At 43.5% G+C, this 14,682-nt stretch overlaps 1 protein-coding gene across 2 annotated transcripts in view; it reads left to right on the forward strand.

The window, feature by feature from the left end:
- The window catches only part of EFEMP1 (EGF containing fibulin extracellular matrix protein 1), a 46,469-nt gene extending 32,392 nt beyond the window's left edge, over nucleotides 1–14,077 (forward strand). For both annotated transcript variants that reach the window (XM_066546046.1, XM_066546047.1), the window contains exons 5-11: nucleotides 354–476; nucleotides 3,885–4,004; nucleotides 6,558–6,677; nucleotides 8,129–8,248; nucleotides 9,677–9,800; nucleotides 9,920–10,115; nucleotides 12,872–14,077. In XM_066546046.1, coding sequence (XP_066402143.1) covers nucleotides 354–476; nucleotides 3,885–4,004; nucleotides 6,558–6,677; nucleotides 8,129–8,248; nucleotides 9,677–9,800; nucleotides 9,920–10,115; nucleotides 12,872–13,030 — 962 coding nt within the window. In that variant the 3' untranslated portion in view covers nucleotides 13,031–14,077. The remainder of the gene's footprint in view (nucleotides 1–353; nucleotides 477–3,884; nucleotides 4,005–6,557; nucleotides 6,678–8,128; nucleotides 8,249–9,676; nucleotides 9,801–9,919; nucleotides 10,116–12,871) is intronic.
- The last annotated feature ends 605 nt before the right edge of the window (nucleotides 14,078–14,682 follow it).

Here is a 14,682-nt window from a genome sequence, read left to right on the forward strand (position 1 = left end):
CAGCGTGGGAAAAAAACCAAAGCAAAACAAAACAGGCAAATGATTCAAATATGATGAAGCTGCAAGAAGTTCACAGAAAATTCTAGACTGACAAGTGCAAAATATTAATGGCATTTGACAAACAAATGATTAAAATAACCATATCTGAAAATATCTACAAAGGCAGTGTATGAGAATTAAAACACTACCAGATTCCTGATAGCTGCAAGTGTTGAGATGACATCTTGGGAGTGCATCTGAACTTTTCTGCCTGCACTCCTAAGTAGTTTGAAGATGTGTAAAGTATTTAGCCTGTGGAAATACTTTAAGTAAATGTAATGACTAATATTGCATTTGTTTTCTTTTTTATAAAGATATAGATGAATGTGCAACTGGAACCCACACTTGCAGAGCTGACCAAGTGTGTGTCAATTTAAGAGGCTCCTTCAGCTGCCAGTGCCTTCCAGGCTACCAGAAACGAGGGGAGCAGTGTGTTGGTGAGTGTTGCTTTCCATTCAATGGTTTGCTTTCATTATCCACAGTTACAAACCTCATACTGGTCATAAAGCAGACGGGTATGTGTGGTGTGAAACAGCTGTCTCACTTTGGAATGCAATGGAATAGTCACTTTACCACAGTAATTAATCACTAAAACATGGGATGAGGAGCTATTTTAAGAATAATCAACACTTGGAGTTCACAAGCCGAGTTCTGCTAATAGTTCCCATTGTGTGACTGTTTGTATTGGGGCATTGCCCAGTGTCCCAGAGACTGCCACGAGTCCCTGATGGCAGCAAAGCACCTTCCCCTGAGATTCAGCTCCAGGTCCGTGGGACACAGCGCCCCCAGCCCTGCTCCAGGACTCGGCTTCCCGAGCACAAATGACAGAGATGGAAACTCTGAATGCAGGTACAGGAGGGCTGCAGCCTCTAAAACCCACCAGGCTTTATTGTCCATGCCAAGATAAGCTGTTGGCACCCTTGGGAGCCATGCAAGCATGGCATGGAATTAAATCCAAGTGCAGGGCAAACACCACGTCTCTCCTGTCCCAGCCTCAGGTGGGGACATCACACCAAAGTGCCATCCCCCTGTTCCTGCATCTGACACTCTTTAATCACCATTTCAATGGATAAAATGCTTCTAGAGGCACTCCAGCCTTAAGCCTTGGGTTTGTCAGATAATAAAAGCAACTATGAAGGAAGAGAGTCACACCTACACATCAGGAGGTGATATTTGAGACAGCCTCTTCTAATACACTGCCCTGGTTTCATGCAGCTTAGGAGAAGAGCATTTGGGCTTGGGGTTTTTTCCTCTTTCAGGCATCCTGCATTTCAAACTGTATAAGAATTTTTTAATTTTTATTCTTTTTTTTTAAATTTTTATTCTTAATCTCTTCTCTTCTTGCTAAGGCCACAGGTAAGAAACTGAGATTTTAGTACACACCTAGAATAACTTCAGTTATTCTGGGCATGGCCCTTTCTTCAGGATTCCAATTCAAGGGCTGTAGAAATAATAAGAATAAAAATTCTTATCTCTTTCCTAAGAGACATAGATCAGGCCTCAAACTGTCAAATTGGTGTAAACACAGGTGTATCTGATTTCTCTCAGTTCTCTGTGCAGGAGTAGGATGACTGATTTGGAATGTAGGTAGATGAATAGTTTTGGAAGGTCGTGCATTTATTTTATTTAATATCTGGGGTTTATTTGGATTTTTTTATATAGCAGGTAAATTATATTACTGCCACGCAAGAGCACTTCTGATATCAAGACCCATGGTCCTAAATGAAAGTCAGGAAACAGGACTGAAAAGAAATGGGAGAAGTGAGAAGAAATGAGACTGATAGACCTTTTTACTTAAATGTGAACACATTTATGCATCTAAATCTATCCATGAAGAGGTCTGGAAAGTGAAATTTCCCTTCTCCTATTTAGGTCAAAACCAAGAATAACACCTGTGTTACATATTACACACTGACCTAAATTACAAGTACATCCCAACAGTTAGTACTGTCAGCATTTCAGAATAAAGCCTGTCTTTAGGGATTTTATAACAGCTTAGCCAGAAAATGTTCTTGGGGCCAGATCTTGATAGAGGTTCTCCATATGGGAGGAAATGTTTCTCAAATTTGAAAGACATTTTTCCAGACTATTTTGGCTTGAAGGTAGAAGGAGAAAAAGAGACATTTTTAACAATTGGTCGATTTTAATCTAAATTCACTAACAATTTCTGACTTTTTTTCTAATTTTTTTTTAATTTGCTTGTTCACATATTGCCAAATGAGTCTTTTCTAAAATGCATGACTGCAGGGAGAATGACTTGTTTTCCAGCATCACTTCAAACAGATTTGGCCCAATTGATCAGATGAATCTCAGCCCTTAGATCTGCCCAAAGCTGATGTGCCTAATCCCACAAGGAAAATTCCCACTGAATAAGAGCCAGATCCTGAAAGCATTTATGTGTATAAATGTACCAATGCATTGCTCATATGGATAATCCTATTTTTTTAAGTTCCTTATAAGAGCTTAGTCCTGTAAAAGTCAAGGATGGAAATCTACTGTGCCTCCTTAATTCATTCCATTTCCACTTTACAAATTTCTCTCTGCAACAAGAGTTACAGTGACAATTGCTACTGTATGGATAGCCAGGAATTTTCCAGCAGAAGCCTATCCATTCATAATCACCCAAAACACTCCACTAAGTTCAGCCCTAAATTTGACAAAGAAAGAGTTAACTTGTAAAGATTATTTTTTCACTTGATATTAAAACAAACACTTTCCTCATTATATTAAAAAAAAAAAAGCCTTGGCCTCTTTTTAAACACATCTATGGTGGAAACAGCTGGAGGTGGGAAATGCAAGATCTGGCATGGATGTGGGAAGTGCCTTTCTTTGTTCCAGTGAATACTGCTCTGATTTGTGTGAGTGTTGATCCTTTGAAATGTCCCATTGTGTACAAGCCCAAAGCACAGCGTTGGGTTTCTTCACCGAGCTCCAGCCACCACAGCTCAAGGCAGCCACTGCACACACACACATGAAAATGGAATAATAAAACATGTTTTCCAGGCAAAGCCAGAGCCACTGTCTCCTCCAGAATGAAGGGAAGCCTTTTAAAATGCAGAGGGGTAAGGGAAGGGGGTGGTGCATGTTCTGTGTGGCAGGCAGGTGAAAGCCCTGCTCCGATGCACAGCAGGAATGCTGACTCTTGGAAAGACAGACTGCTCCACCTCAAAAGCAGGGCTGACCTGCAAGGAGAGGCTGTGGAAGGCTCTCAGTGCCCGAGATGCACAGCCAGGTGTGGTGCTGCTGGGTGGGAAGGGATCCAGGACAGGCAGCCGGGGGAATGGGAGCAATGGGAAACCCTTGGAGAGCAAGGCAAGGTCTGGGGATCCCTGTGGAAGCACAACCACCGGTTTCCTTTTCAGGTCCATTAATCTATCCTTGCCATTTCCCTGTACTTGCACAGAAAATCTGGACTGCTCCTAATGGAGCTGAAAAGATTTAGTATGTGCCAGGAGTGCTGCATGCAAATTTTTGGGAAAATGAGCTCCAAGCCACATTGGCTGTGTTGGTCAGCACCGTGTCTGATCCTGAGGGATCAGGGAAAGCTGAACAAAACACTGAGTTTTACCTACACAAAATAAACCAGATCAAGCACTACTGCAGGACTGAGTCAATAAAATAAAGTTTGAATGCACACTGAAGACAAGGAGCATAAAAGCTTGTTACAAAACAGTCACTTACAGGAAAAGTTCAAGTGTATCTTGTAATATCCAAGGAAGCAGTGCCCAGCTCACATAAGCTTTCCTCCTGCTTTTAACCAAGTGCAATTAACTTCCCTCAGACACGAGAACAGCAGGGAGGTGCTGTGCTTCCACGTGAACTAACTGGTGTTTTTGGTGCCCCAGACATCGACGAGTGCACCCTGCCCCCGTACTGCCACCACCGCTGCGTGAACACGCCCGGCTCCTACTACTGCCAGTGCAACGCTGGCTTCCAGCTGGCATCCAACAACCACACCTGCGTAGGTAAGCACTGCTGAGGACCCCAACAGCCCCCCAGACACCAGCACACACCTGCCACGAACAAACTGAAATGAAATCAACACCAACCAGGAAAAGACTGCACTGAAAGGCTCCTCTGTGAGTGAGCCGAGAGTTACGGGAGGGTTGCAGAATAACAGACATTCAAGAAAGCTCTAAATTTTTTTGTTGGCATAGCAGATTTCCAAAGACATTCTAAAGCCTTATATTCAGTATTTAATCCTAGATTGAATTGTTCTTTCAGTTCTGCTTTATTATTTCCTATATTATTTCCAGTTCACACAACACAGGCCAGAACTGGGAATCAAAGCAATCAATACTCTACCTCCGCAGTTAAGGGTAATTGTCACAGACACATTTTATGAAAAATCCTTTCCTTAGGACTTTTTCTTCTGAGAAGCCAGGAGGCCTTAGAAACAAAATGTAACCAATGGTTATCTGCTGCTGTGGAATGCAACAGGTGCATCTGTGATTGGTCTCATGTGGTTGTTTCTAATTAATGGCCAATCACAGTCCAGCTGTCTCAGACTGTCTCAGTCAGTCACAAGCCTTTGTTATCATTCTTTTTCTATTCTTAGCCAGCCTTCTACTGAAAATCTTTCTTCTATTCTTTTAGTATAGTTTTAATATAATATATATCATAAAATAATAAATCAGCCTTCTGAAACGTAGAGTCAACATTCTCATCTCCTCCCTCATCCTAAGATCCCTGTGAACACCATCACAGGTAATTTACCTCAGCACGTGGTAATGAAAGTCTTTAGGTCACATTTGAAGATCTAGAAAAGTTAAAAATGTAAACAAGGGTTGTGAAGAGTGACCTTTCAGCTGATGTTGCCCTTAGAAATAAAACATTAAGGGAAGCTGCACAGTAGAATTTTAAAGACTGATGTCCAGTTAGAAATCACAACATCTGTTCTAGAAGGATGAAAGTGATAATAAAAGATAACTGTCTGCAGAAGCACAAAGAGAATGGCTACAAAATCAAGAGACTGGTGATGGAGATGGTCAGCTCTTTTGTGTATATAAAATCTATATTATATACATAGAAAAATCAGGCTGTGTTTTCCAGCTTCCACCATCCCTTCCAAGCATTGCCAACCCTCATCAAGCACCCTGGCACACTGCACAGCTCTGCACTGAGACAGGAATTGCTTGGTTCTCACCAAATCATAGGATTTTTAAAATGGCCCACGGACACAACAGAGCCAGGTGACAAAAGTCACTGACTTGTCCCTTTCCATGGCTCAAATGGAAGGTGGATTCTTTCAGCACTTCACCAAACAGCCCCTTCCTGGCTTTCCAGCCTCCCAGCATCATCAGGCACGTTTCTGCCAGGTGAAGGGGAGGAAAGCCTAAGGAGGAGATTTATGAATAGATGATTGCTGCCTCAAGACAAACTCTCCCATCTGCCCCAGCAGCACTTAGAGCTGTAGCTATTACAGTTGTGTCACGACTTCTGCCTCTATTGAAAATGGGTCAATATTTCTTGGGGAATGAACAGAACTGGGGCTTTGGCCACCAAATTTATTCCTCCTGGTAGTATTGGAGGAGGAATGATGTGTATCCTTTGCACTGCTGCCAGAAATGAACTCAGAGGGGAAAAAAAGACTTTGTGATGAGTTTTCCCTGTTATCATTCATTTTCAGGACTAGGAGGTTGATTATGCAGAGAATTCATATTCTCTTCATTGGTTTCAGTTCTCTGAGTGCCTCATCTTTGTTAGTTTTTAGGTGTATCTGTAAATTTACAGTGTTGCTGACATTTATAAGCCATGAACTCAAAGGTTTTTCTCCAAGCACAGCTCTCTGCTCATGGAGATATCTGATAAACACAAACATGAATTGAAAACATGCAGGATGGAAATACAAGGGAAAACACTAAAATCCACAGACTGACAGGAGCAGCAGTTAATCAACAGTCTGTGCCAAACAAGGGCTACAGATTCCAGAGGTGATTAGACTTATATAAACTTCCCATTAAAAATTGCTTCTCTTCTCATACCAGTGTCCTCAAAATGTTCTTGGGATGGGCAACACCATGAAAAATGTAGCACAGAAAAATACCTTCCCCCAATATGGTCTAGGCCTTAGAGCTCTGCAGAACTCTACTGGCCTCAAAGGCTTATGTTATAATTGCAATGGAATTTAAAAGAAAAAATTTTCAGAGTAATAAATAGCTCAAATAAATCTTAACCACTGCATGCTGAGAGGCCTTATCAGTATATGTTCCTTATATCAATTATTTATAGAGACTTGGCATTTCATACCTGAAAAAAAGGCACTGGAATGTGGAGCTTAATAGCCACATTAAACATTTTTGGGAGAATTCATCACACATTAGAATAACTCTCATTCCTGGAAAAATACTGGTTTTTACATGGAATGTAAAGCACAGCTCTAACATTGCTCCAGTGTCTGCAGATCTACATTGGGAGAGCCAACTGAGCTTCTGCTGAGCAACAGGCCCAGCCTAAGGACTAATCCACCAAGCCTAATTACCACCTACACAAGCAAAATATCTCCTTTTTCCTTTCAGACATAAATGAATGTGATGCCAACAACCCATGTGCACAGCAGTGCTACAATATCCTGGGTTCTTTCATTTGCCAGTGTAATCCAGGCTTTGAGCTAAGCAGTGACAGAATCAACTGTGAAGGTGAGACTTTTTTTTCATCTTGGAAAAGCAATTTTTTTGTTGTTTTTGTTTGCACTGAAGCCTTTCTGTGAATTAAAGGACAGAATAGAAGTGGAGACATTCTGTGGGTAGAGTTGTAGCCAAAACCCTTAAGATATTTATTTTTTATGGTACAAAGGAGGCTAATTCACACCTGAGTAGCTGCAGCTGCTTTCAGGTACAGGTAGGAATGGGTCTCTCTCTATAGCAAGTGCAAAGCAGGACACAGATTGCTGCACTTCAGATCCCAAGTGGGAAGAAAGATTTCTGAACCCTGATTGCACAAACTCCCTGGAATTGTGGGTGGTCTAATGCTGATGATTATTAAATGAATTGGAAAGGAATGCACAGCAAAAACAAGGGCAATTTTTTGTGTTGTTAGGCTCCTCTGAAAACAAAACCTCCAATTCCTGATTTTAAGGGGGCCACAAGTGTGCTTTTGAGGTGCTTTGCAGCCTGTGTACACAAACAGCATGCCTCCTGTACAATTACACAATCAACACTTTATTTCCTCTGCCAGAGGCTCCACAGGGCTGCCCTAATCTCCTTTTGGACACATGATGACCTCACCCTTAGAGCCCACATCCTTTCTACCAGCCTTGCAGGCAGAGAGGTCCCTGCTTCAGCACTGCCCTCCCCAGTGAGCTGGGAGAGCTGTTACAGATGCTCCCTCTGCTTAACCTAATCTTAGGTTAATAATTATAATAATAATAATAATAATAGGTTAACCAAGCTGCTTAACCTAATCCCATTTGAACAGAGCAGGGAACAGCAAGCGTGCAGCCTCCAAGGACACCCTGAGCCCAGCCCAAGAGCTGGGCTCAGCTCAGAGGTAGGAGGAGGGAGATCTGTGCTTCCCAAGACAAGCCCTCCTCTTGATGGGTTTAAATGCATTTCCTGTTGATGGCATGCACTGTTCAGTTCTGTTTCACACCAGGCCTCCCTCACGAGGCACTGATGGATACACAAGGATAAAGAAGCAGGAGAATGGTATCCACTGATTATTATTAGAAGACAAAAAAAAAAGACTTTTCCCTCTTTCCCAGAGAGCTACTCCACGAGTGGAGGGCACAAGTACAAAGGCAACATTTTTGCCTTAGTAACTAATCTCACAGCTGTGGGTTTTTTCCTCAAAGTCATCATATTTTGGAATACTGCAAGTACACACAATTTCAAGAGTTATTTTCCCAAACCTGTTCTGAAGTCTAATTTAGCTTCTGCTTCCTCAAATCCAAACTTCTTCTTTTGGAGGATTACTAACAAAATCCCAGCAGAGCTCACCCTTCCATTCTCAAGGTATTAAGCAACACATTTCAGGTTTTGGATAGTTCTTTTTAGATATTTTTTCCCCCAAGCATTTAGCTATTATATTTAGTTCTGTAACAAGGTACATTTTAAAGGCCAATAACTCAAAGCTCTTTTGCTCTCTGCAGACACTGACGAATGCAGAACCTCAAGTTACTTATGTCAGTACCAGTGTGTCAACGAGCCAGGAAAGTTCTCCTGCGTGTGCCCTGAAGGGTACCAGGTAGTAGGAGGCAGGACATGCCAAGGTAAGTGCCCTCCCCTTGGCAGGCTCAGCCCTGCATTGTTTACACCACTTCAGGCTAAGGGTGATTGCTGGCTAAATGGTTGTATTGCATGACAGGATTACTGTGCTGATAGCAGAAGATGTGTTGATAAAGCACTTGATGATTCATTAAATATCTTTTAATCTCATTTGAGTCCTTCAGCTCAAACTCCAAGTCCTTTGGATTCCTAAGACAAAAATTTCAGTTTTTGCAGCCCTCAGGTAAAGCTTGTCTTGGATGTCAAGGTAGTGGCTCTAAATTTGAGATCAACATCCCTGAATAAATCCAGGTCATTTTTTACAGACATGAAACATGGCTTTATATCATGTTTCTTTTCAGAGAGATTCCTAAATCCAGTCACAGTAAAAATTAAAGATATGTTTCTTCTGATAAAGGAGAAAAAAATGCAAGCCTTCAGCAGCTTAGATAATTCGTGTGTAGAAAAATAAATGTTCTGGCCAGGTGCCACCAAATGCCAGGATTTTCAAGTTTGTGGTTTTTTCTCAGTGATGCTAAAAGTCTCTACATCTTATTAGCAATATTCTAAGTGCAAGAACTATTGCTTCTGTAATGCAGAACCGGATTTAACAGAATGTATTTTTAGAAATAAAGAGGTGTGATAATTAGGGCCAGAAAACATGAGAAAATAACTCTTCTTTACCAGTATTTTGTCTTACAAAATCCTGATTCTTTTCCTTCTGAAGAACAGCAGCTGACACTGAGCATTACAGGATGGTTGATTTAAGCATCTAAAAACCTGTTTGTGCCTTCCAAGAGATTGCATTTGGATAAAGCCTTTCTGTGCCTGTATGAAATTTAGGAGCCCATGTGGGTAGACTGTGGGGCTCTGGCACTGACAGGAAATAGAGCATTAATACAGTGCAAGGCTCACAGTCTCCATCTCCCTTCAGGGCTCTTTTCTCAGGCAGAAGCAGCTCTACTTTGCACAATAAATGAGTTTTCACTATTCCTTCTAAAGCTATTTTGGTGAAAACGTGGCCATTAATGAAGCACTTTAGACCATGAAACCCAGGTTATAACAACTGAGAAGCAGCAAAAGGCAGGTAATCACAATTCTTCCTTGAGACCTTTTTCCTCTGTCTCCAGGACACCTTTGGCTGTAAAACCATTCTTTGCTAATTATAAACTTGACAGCACTTCCACAGTTGCATTATATATGATTAATGTGCATCTCCTATCAGCTAAAAACATTCAGTCTTGCTTAACAGCCAATAAGCAAGTTTATTCCACTTCTGCACAGAGAAACCCTTTCTAGTTAGGTCCTAGAAATCTAGACAAGGACATGGAAAGCTGATGGGTTTCAACAGACAAGCAGGTTTTTTTTTGTAGTACCTTTGTAGCAACCCTGTTTCCATCTGCTTTGACACAGTCCTTCCTCCTTATTCCTAGATATAAATGAGTGTGAGACCACTAATGAATGCAGAGAGGATGAAATCTGCTGGAATTACCACGGAGGGTTCCGTTGTTACCCCAGAAATCCTTGTCAAGAGCCCTACATCCTTACCTCGGAGAAGTAAGGGAAAAACTGAATCTTGTGTTTTAGGCTCATCCTGAAGAAGGGCCGTGAAGGAACGAAGCAGAACGTTGTGTTTTAATGCCTTTTGCTGTGCTCTCCCCCTGTGTGTGTGGCAGCCGCTGCGTGTGCCCGGTGTCCAACGCCATTTGCCGGGAGCTGCCCTACTCGGTGGTGTACAAGTACATGAGCATCCGCTCCGACAGGACCGTGCCCTCCGACATCTTCCAGATCCAGGCCACCAGCATCTACCCCAATACCATCAACACCTTCAGGATCAAGTCTGGCAATGAGAACGGAGAGTTCTACCTGAGGGTGAGTACTGGGGCCACTCAGACCCTGTCTTGACACTGTCCTGTCCGTGTGACAACCCCAAAGGTCCCCAGAAGGCTTCCACAACACCCTAAAGTCTGGCAGCTTTTTGGTGCTTCCTTACCAAGGGTGCTTGGTTTTCAGTTTTCAACAAGCCTTTAACTCTTCTACCTGAAGAGCCTAAACTGTGACTCCAACTCTCAGGAATATTTAGCAATCCTGGGGACAGCCATGTCAGATTCACACAAAATAACTTCCTGCCTTTCCCTCTCTGTACCAACACCTCAGATAAATCTGTTTAGGACACAATTATAGAAAGATAGCTTGTACAATTACATTAATTACATTTCTCATTTTGCAAAAGAAGAAATCAATAACAGCATTCTAGAAATCTGTGCCCCATCCAAAGTTAAGCTCAGGCCAGCTTAGAGTGGTGTTGAGACATAACTAAACCTTTATTTCCCATAGGAAAAACCAGGGAAGTTCAAAATACTTGGGATAGCAGTACTTCCTGTTAATGGGATACATTCAAGTAGATACACATAAATGGGAGTGTCTAAAACATCTGCTTTTTAAGCAGATGTTTTTTGGGAAGAAATCTCATTTTCTTGAACCCCTATAATATTTACAAATTCCTGGGAAATCCTTCCCTTCATATGTGGCTTTACACTCAGTAAAACAGATTCAGCACAAAAACCTTCTATCAGAAATACAGTAATTGGGAGGTTTTCATGTTTCATTATTTTCCTTCAAATCAGGAGATTATGGGCTTTTGATAGTACAGCAAGTGTACCAAGCTGTGGTATTGCCATTTACACCATGTTTACCCAAGGTGGGAGCAGGGAACTACTCACCCATATATCATTTGTTGTGACATAAGAAATCCAGGGGAAAATACTGGATTACAGGTTACACATCAAAACCCCCTAACTATCCCCAAAATACAAACAGCTACTTGCTTAAAATAACAGCAAGATCACTGCAGGTCCCACTTGGGTTAGACCCCAGTGTGGCCCTCAGACTGACCCTTGGAGTACCAGTTCCTACCTCCTGTTGCCACCCAATAAGAAATCCCAGGCCTTAAATAAGGAAGCACGTGTTTATTCCTGCCAGAGGACTGTGGTAAACAAAAGCTTGCTTGGAAGTTATTCCTACTGTTGTACTGAAATGCTGAGCTGGCTCCTGGATGCAGCAGATGGATTGGATTCATCTGTGCACCCAACTCACGTGACATGGGGAGAAAATATTTGTAGTAGGCAAAGGGAGAGACAAAGCTGACCCTTTTATCATCATCTGGAAAAGGCAAAGCTGTTTGACAAACCAGCAGCATAACCCCAGATTGGGAAAGGAGCTTTGAAGCAAAACAAGATGGAGATAGCACTAGGCACACAGCAGTAACAAAAAATCCCAGCATTTACAAGGACAGCACAACTTCTGGAGCATGAGCCACAAGAGAGATTTTTGAGTTTCCCTCCACTGAACAAACCACCTCACTGTTAAAGACATTAGGGCTCTTGTTTCACTTATTCTCTATTTTAAAACCTGGTAGATGGGGTTAAAGCAAAAACCATCTTGGGATAGATTACCACTTCCCACATCCTCTGGGGGAGTCAGCATAACCAGGAACAGATTTTGCAGCACAGTTTATTCCTGTGAGCCTCAGTCAGGTGAAGTTATCCCTGCAGCACAGCCAGGTGTGAGATTAGCCATGGCCCTTTGGAAGTGTTAAAAGCACCCTTGCCTGGTGGAGGCCTGTGCTGAGGCAGAACAGTGAGACACAGCAGTGACAGCAGCAGGGAGTTGCTGTGGACTGGGCTGTGCTGGTGCAGGCCTGTGCTGAGGCAGGGCAGTCAGACACAGCAGTGACAGCAGCAGGGAGTTGCTGTGAGCTGAGCTGCCTGGTGCAGGCCCGTGCTGAGGCAGGGCAGTCAAACACAGCAGTGACAGCAGCAGGGAGTTGCTGTGAGCTGTGCTGTGCTGAGCTGCCTGGTGCAGGCCCGTGCTGAGGCAGGGCAGTCAAACACAGCAGTGACAGCAGCAGGGAGTTGCTGTGAGCTGTGCTGGTGCAGGCCTGTGCTGAGGCAGGGCAGTCAGACACAGCAGTGACAGCGGCAGGGAGTTGCTGTGAGCTGGGCTGTGCTGAGCTGCCTGGTGCAGGCCCGTGCTGAGGCAGGGCAGTCAGACACAGCAGTGACAGCAGCAGGGAGTTGCTGTGGACTGGGCTGGGCTGTGCTGCCTGGTGCAGGCCTGTGCTAAGGCAGAGCAGTCAGACACAGCAGTGACAGCGGCAGGGAGTTGCTGTGGACTGGGCTGGGCTGTGCTGCCTGGTGCAGGCCTGTGCTAAGGCAGAGCAGTCAGACACAGCAGTGACAGCGGCAGGGAGTTGCTGTGGACTGGGCTGGGCTGTGCTGCCTGGTGCAGGCCTGTGCTGAGGCAGAGCAGTCAGACACAGCAGTGACAGCAGCAGGGAGTTGCTGTGGACTGGGCTGGGCTGTGCTGCCTGGTGCAGGCCTGTGCTGAGGCAGAGCAGTCAGACACAGCAGTGACAGCAGCAGGGAGTTGCTGTGAGCTGAGCTGCCTGGTGCAGGCCTGTGCTGAGGCAGGGCAGTCAGACACAGCAGTGACAGCGGCAGGGAGTTGCTGTGAGCTGTGCTGGTGCAGGCCTGTGCTGAGGCAGGGCAGTCAGACACAGCAGTGACAGCAGCAGGGAGTTGCCGTGGGCTGGGCTGAGCCGGGCTGTGCTGTTGTTATTGTTGCAGCAAACCAGCACGGTGAGCGCCATGCTGGTGCTGGTGAAGTCCCTGTCGGGCCCCAGGGAGCACATCGTGGACCTGGAGATGCTGACGGTGAACAGCCTGAACTACCGCACGAGCTCGGTGCTGCGGCTAACCATCATCGTGGGCCCCTACGCCTTCTAGCGCCCGCAGCAACCCCGCCGCCAAGGAGTAGTACCCAAAACAAAGCACTTACTATTTTTATTTATAGATTTTGCTCTCTTTTTTAAAAGAATTTGTTTAGTAAGTTGATCTCTCTTATTCTCACGTTACACCTGTAATTCCAAATTAGTAGATGTGTTCCATAGTATAACATGGGCATTGTCACTTTCTGTATAAAGATTTAAATCTTTTTTTTTATTACCTTGGACTAGATACATACTATGCTTTTATATGAGAACTGTATGTTCATACTATCCTGTAAAGCTTCACACACCCTTCCTAGCCAAATAGGTCATGCAATTTAAAAGTGATCTTCTGTTTTGTTTTTATTTTAAATTCTAATGCAGCTACACTGAATCTCAAAAAAGAAAAGAATTATGTAGTACGAATGATACGCAAAGTAACGGTTATCTGATAAGCTAAAATATATTTCCTATTTTTAACTACTTTGTACCAAAAGGTAACAGTAAATAAAAATCTATTTCTGTAGACATTTATGCGCTAGCACAGTTGGTTTTTCTAATCTGGGTTGGAGGTAAAGTGACATTGTGAGAAATGCTTTGCATCGGGTTTTTATATGTAGATTGTGTTAACCATACCATGGAATAATATTACGCTCTCTCCAAGAAAAATAGACCATAGGAAGAAAATGTCTCCAACAAAGAAAGAAACTCCAAATGGGAAATCACCAGGCAGGGCACAAATGTCCATGAGAACACTGTTGGTAGTTACTGCTCAGAGGGAGGCAGCATTTTCAGACTGAAGTTAACATACTATTTTCCAGAGATATTACGTTGTATACTAAGAATTGAGTGCATTTTCTTATTAAGTTATATCATTTTCAGGCACTCGGTCCTGTTCTTGCTCTTACAACTCAGATGTATCATGTACAGTGTTCATAAAATTTATTTCTAATTCAAGAACTAATAACATCTTTTGTAATATGTAAAATCTTATTTCTTGTTTAAAATGTAGTAGTTAATCCTCTGATGTACAAAATTTTTAATAAAGATCTCTTACCATATTGTATTTGGTCTCTTTTGAGGTAGTTTGTTACTTCTGCTGCTATTGTCACGTACTGTGGGAGTTGGCAAAGTTGTTTTGAGGTCTGAACAGTCAGAGGGATCCAGATCTCAGCCTGTACAGGATGAGTTCTTGGAAGACTCACAACACAATTCCTTTGTAGAAGAACGAGCCTGCTGCCTACTGAGATTTAGTTTTACTGACAGCAAAAATTCACTCCAGAACAAAACTTCGAGCAGGCCACAACCACTGTGGCTGAGGGCAACCACATCCCCCTGCCCGGGCAGAGTGCAGAGCAGGACCCCATTATCCAATGATCATTCCTGCAGGAAGTCATTTGTGGCTTTAAACAAACACTTCATCTGCCAAAAGGCTCAGAGCACGTGGCTGCAGCACAGGCCAGGAAACGGTGCTGGTGCTGGGTCACGTTCTCTGCCTGGGGCCCAAAGCACTGGGGTGAGACCCCCAGCACTCCTCATCCCTCCCAGCAGGGAGGGGCTCCCCAGGACAAGTCCAGTTGCTCTGCAGTGGGATTTAACTGGGGTTTGCCATGGTGAAATGTCTCTGCTACAGAGTTTGGCTTGTAGGGAGCTCCTTCCTCCCCAGTCATG

This window comes from Molothrus aeneus, chromosome 3 (assembly GCF_037042795.1).
Source record: "Molothrus aeneus isolate 106 chromosome 3, BPBGC_Maene_1.0, whole genome shotgun sequence".
NCBI lineage: Eukaryota > Metazoa > Chordata > Aves > Passeriformes > Icteridae > Molothrus > Molothrus aeneus.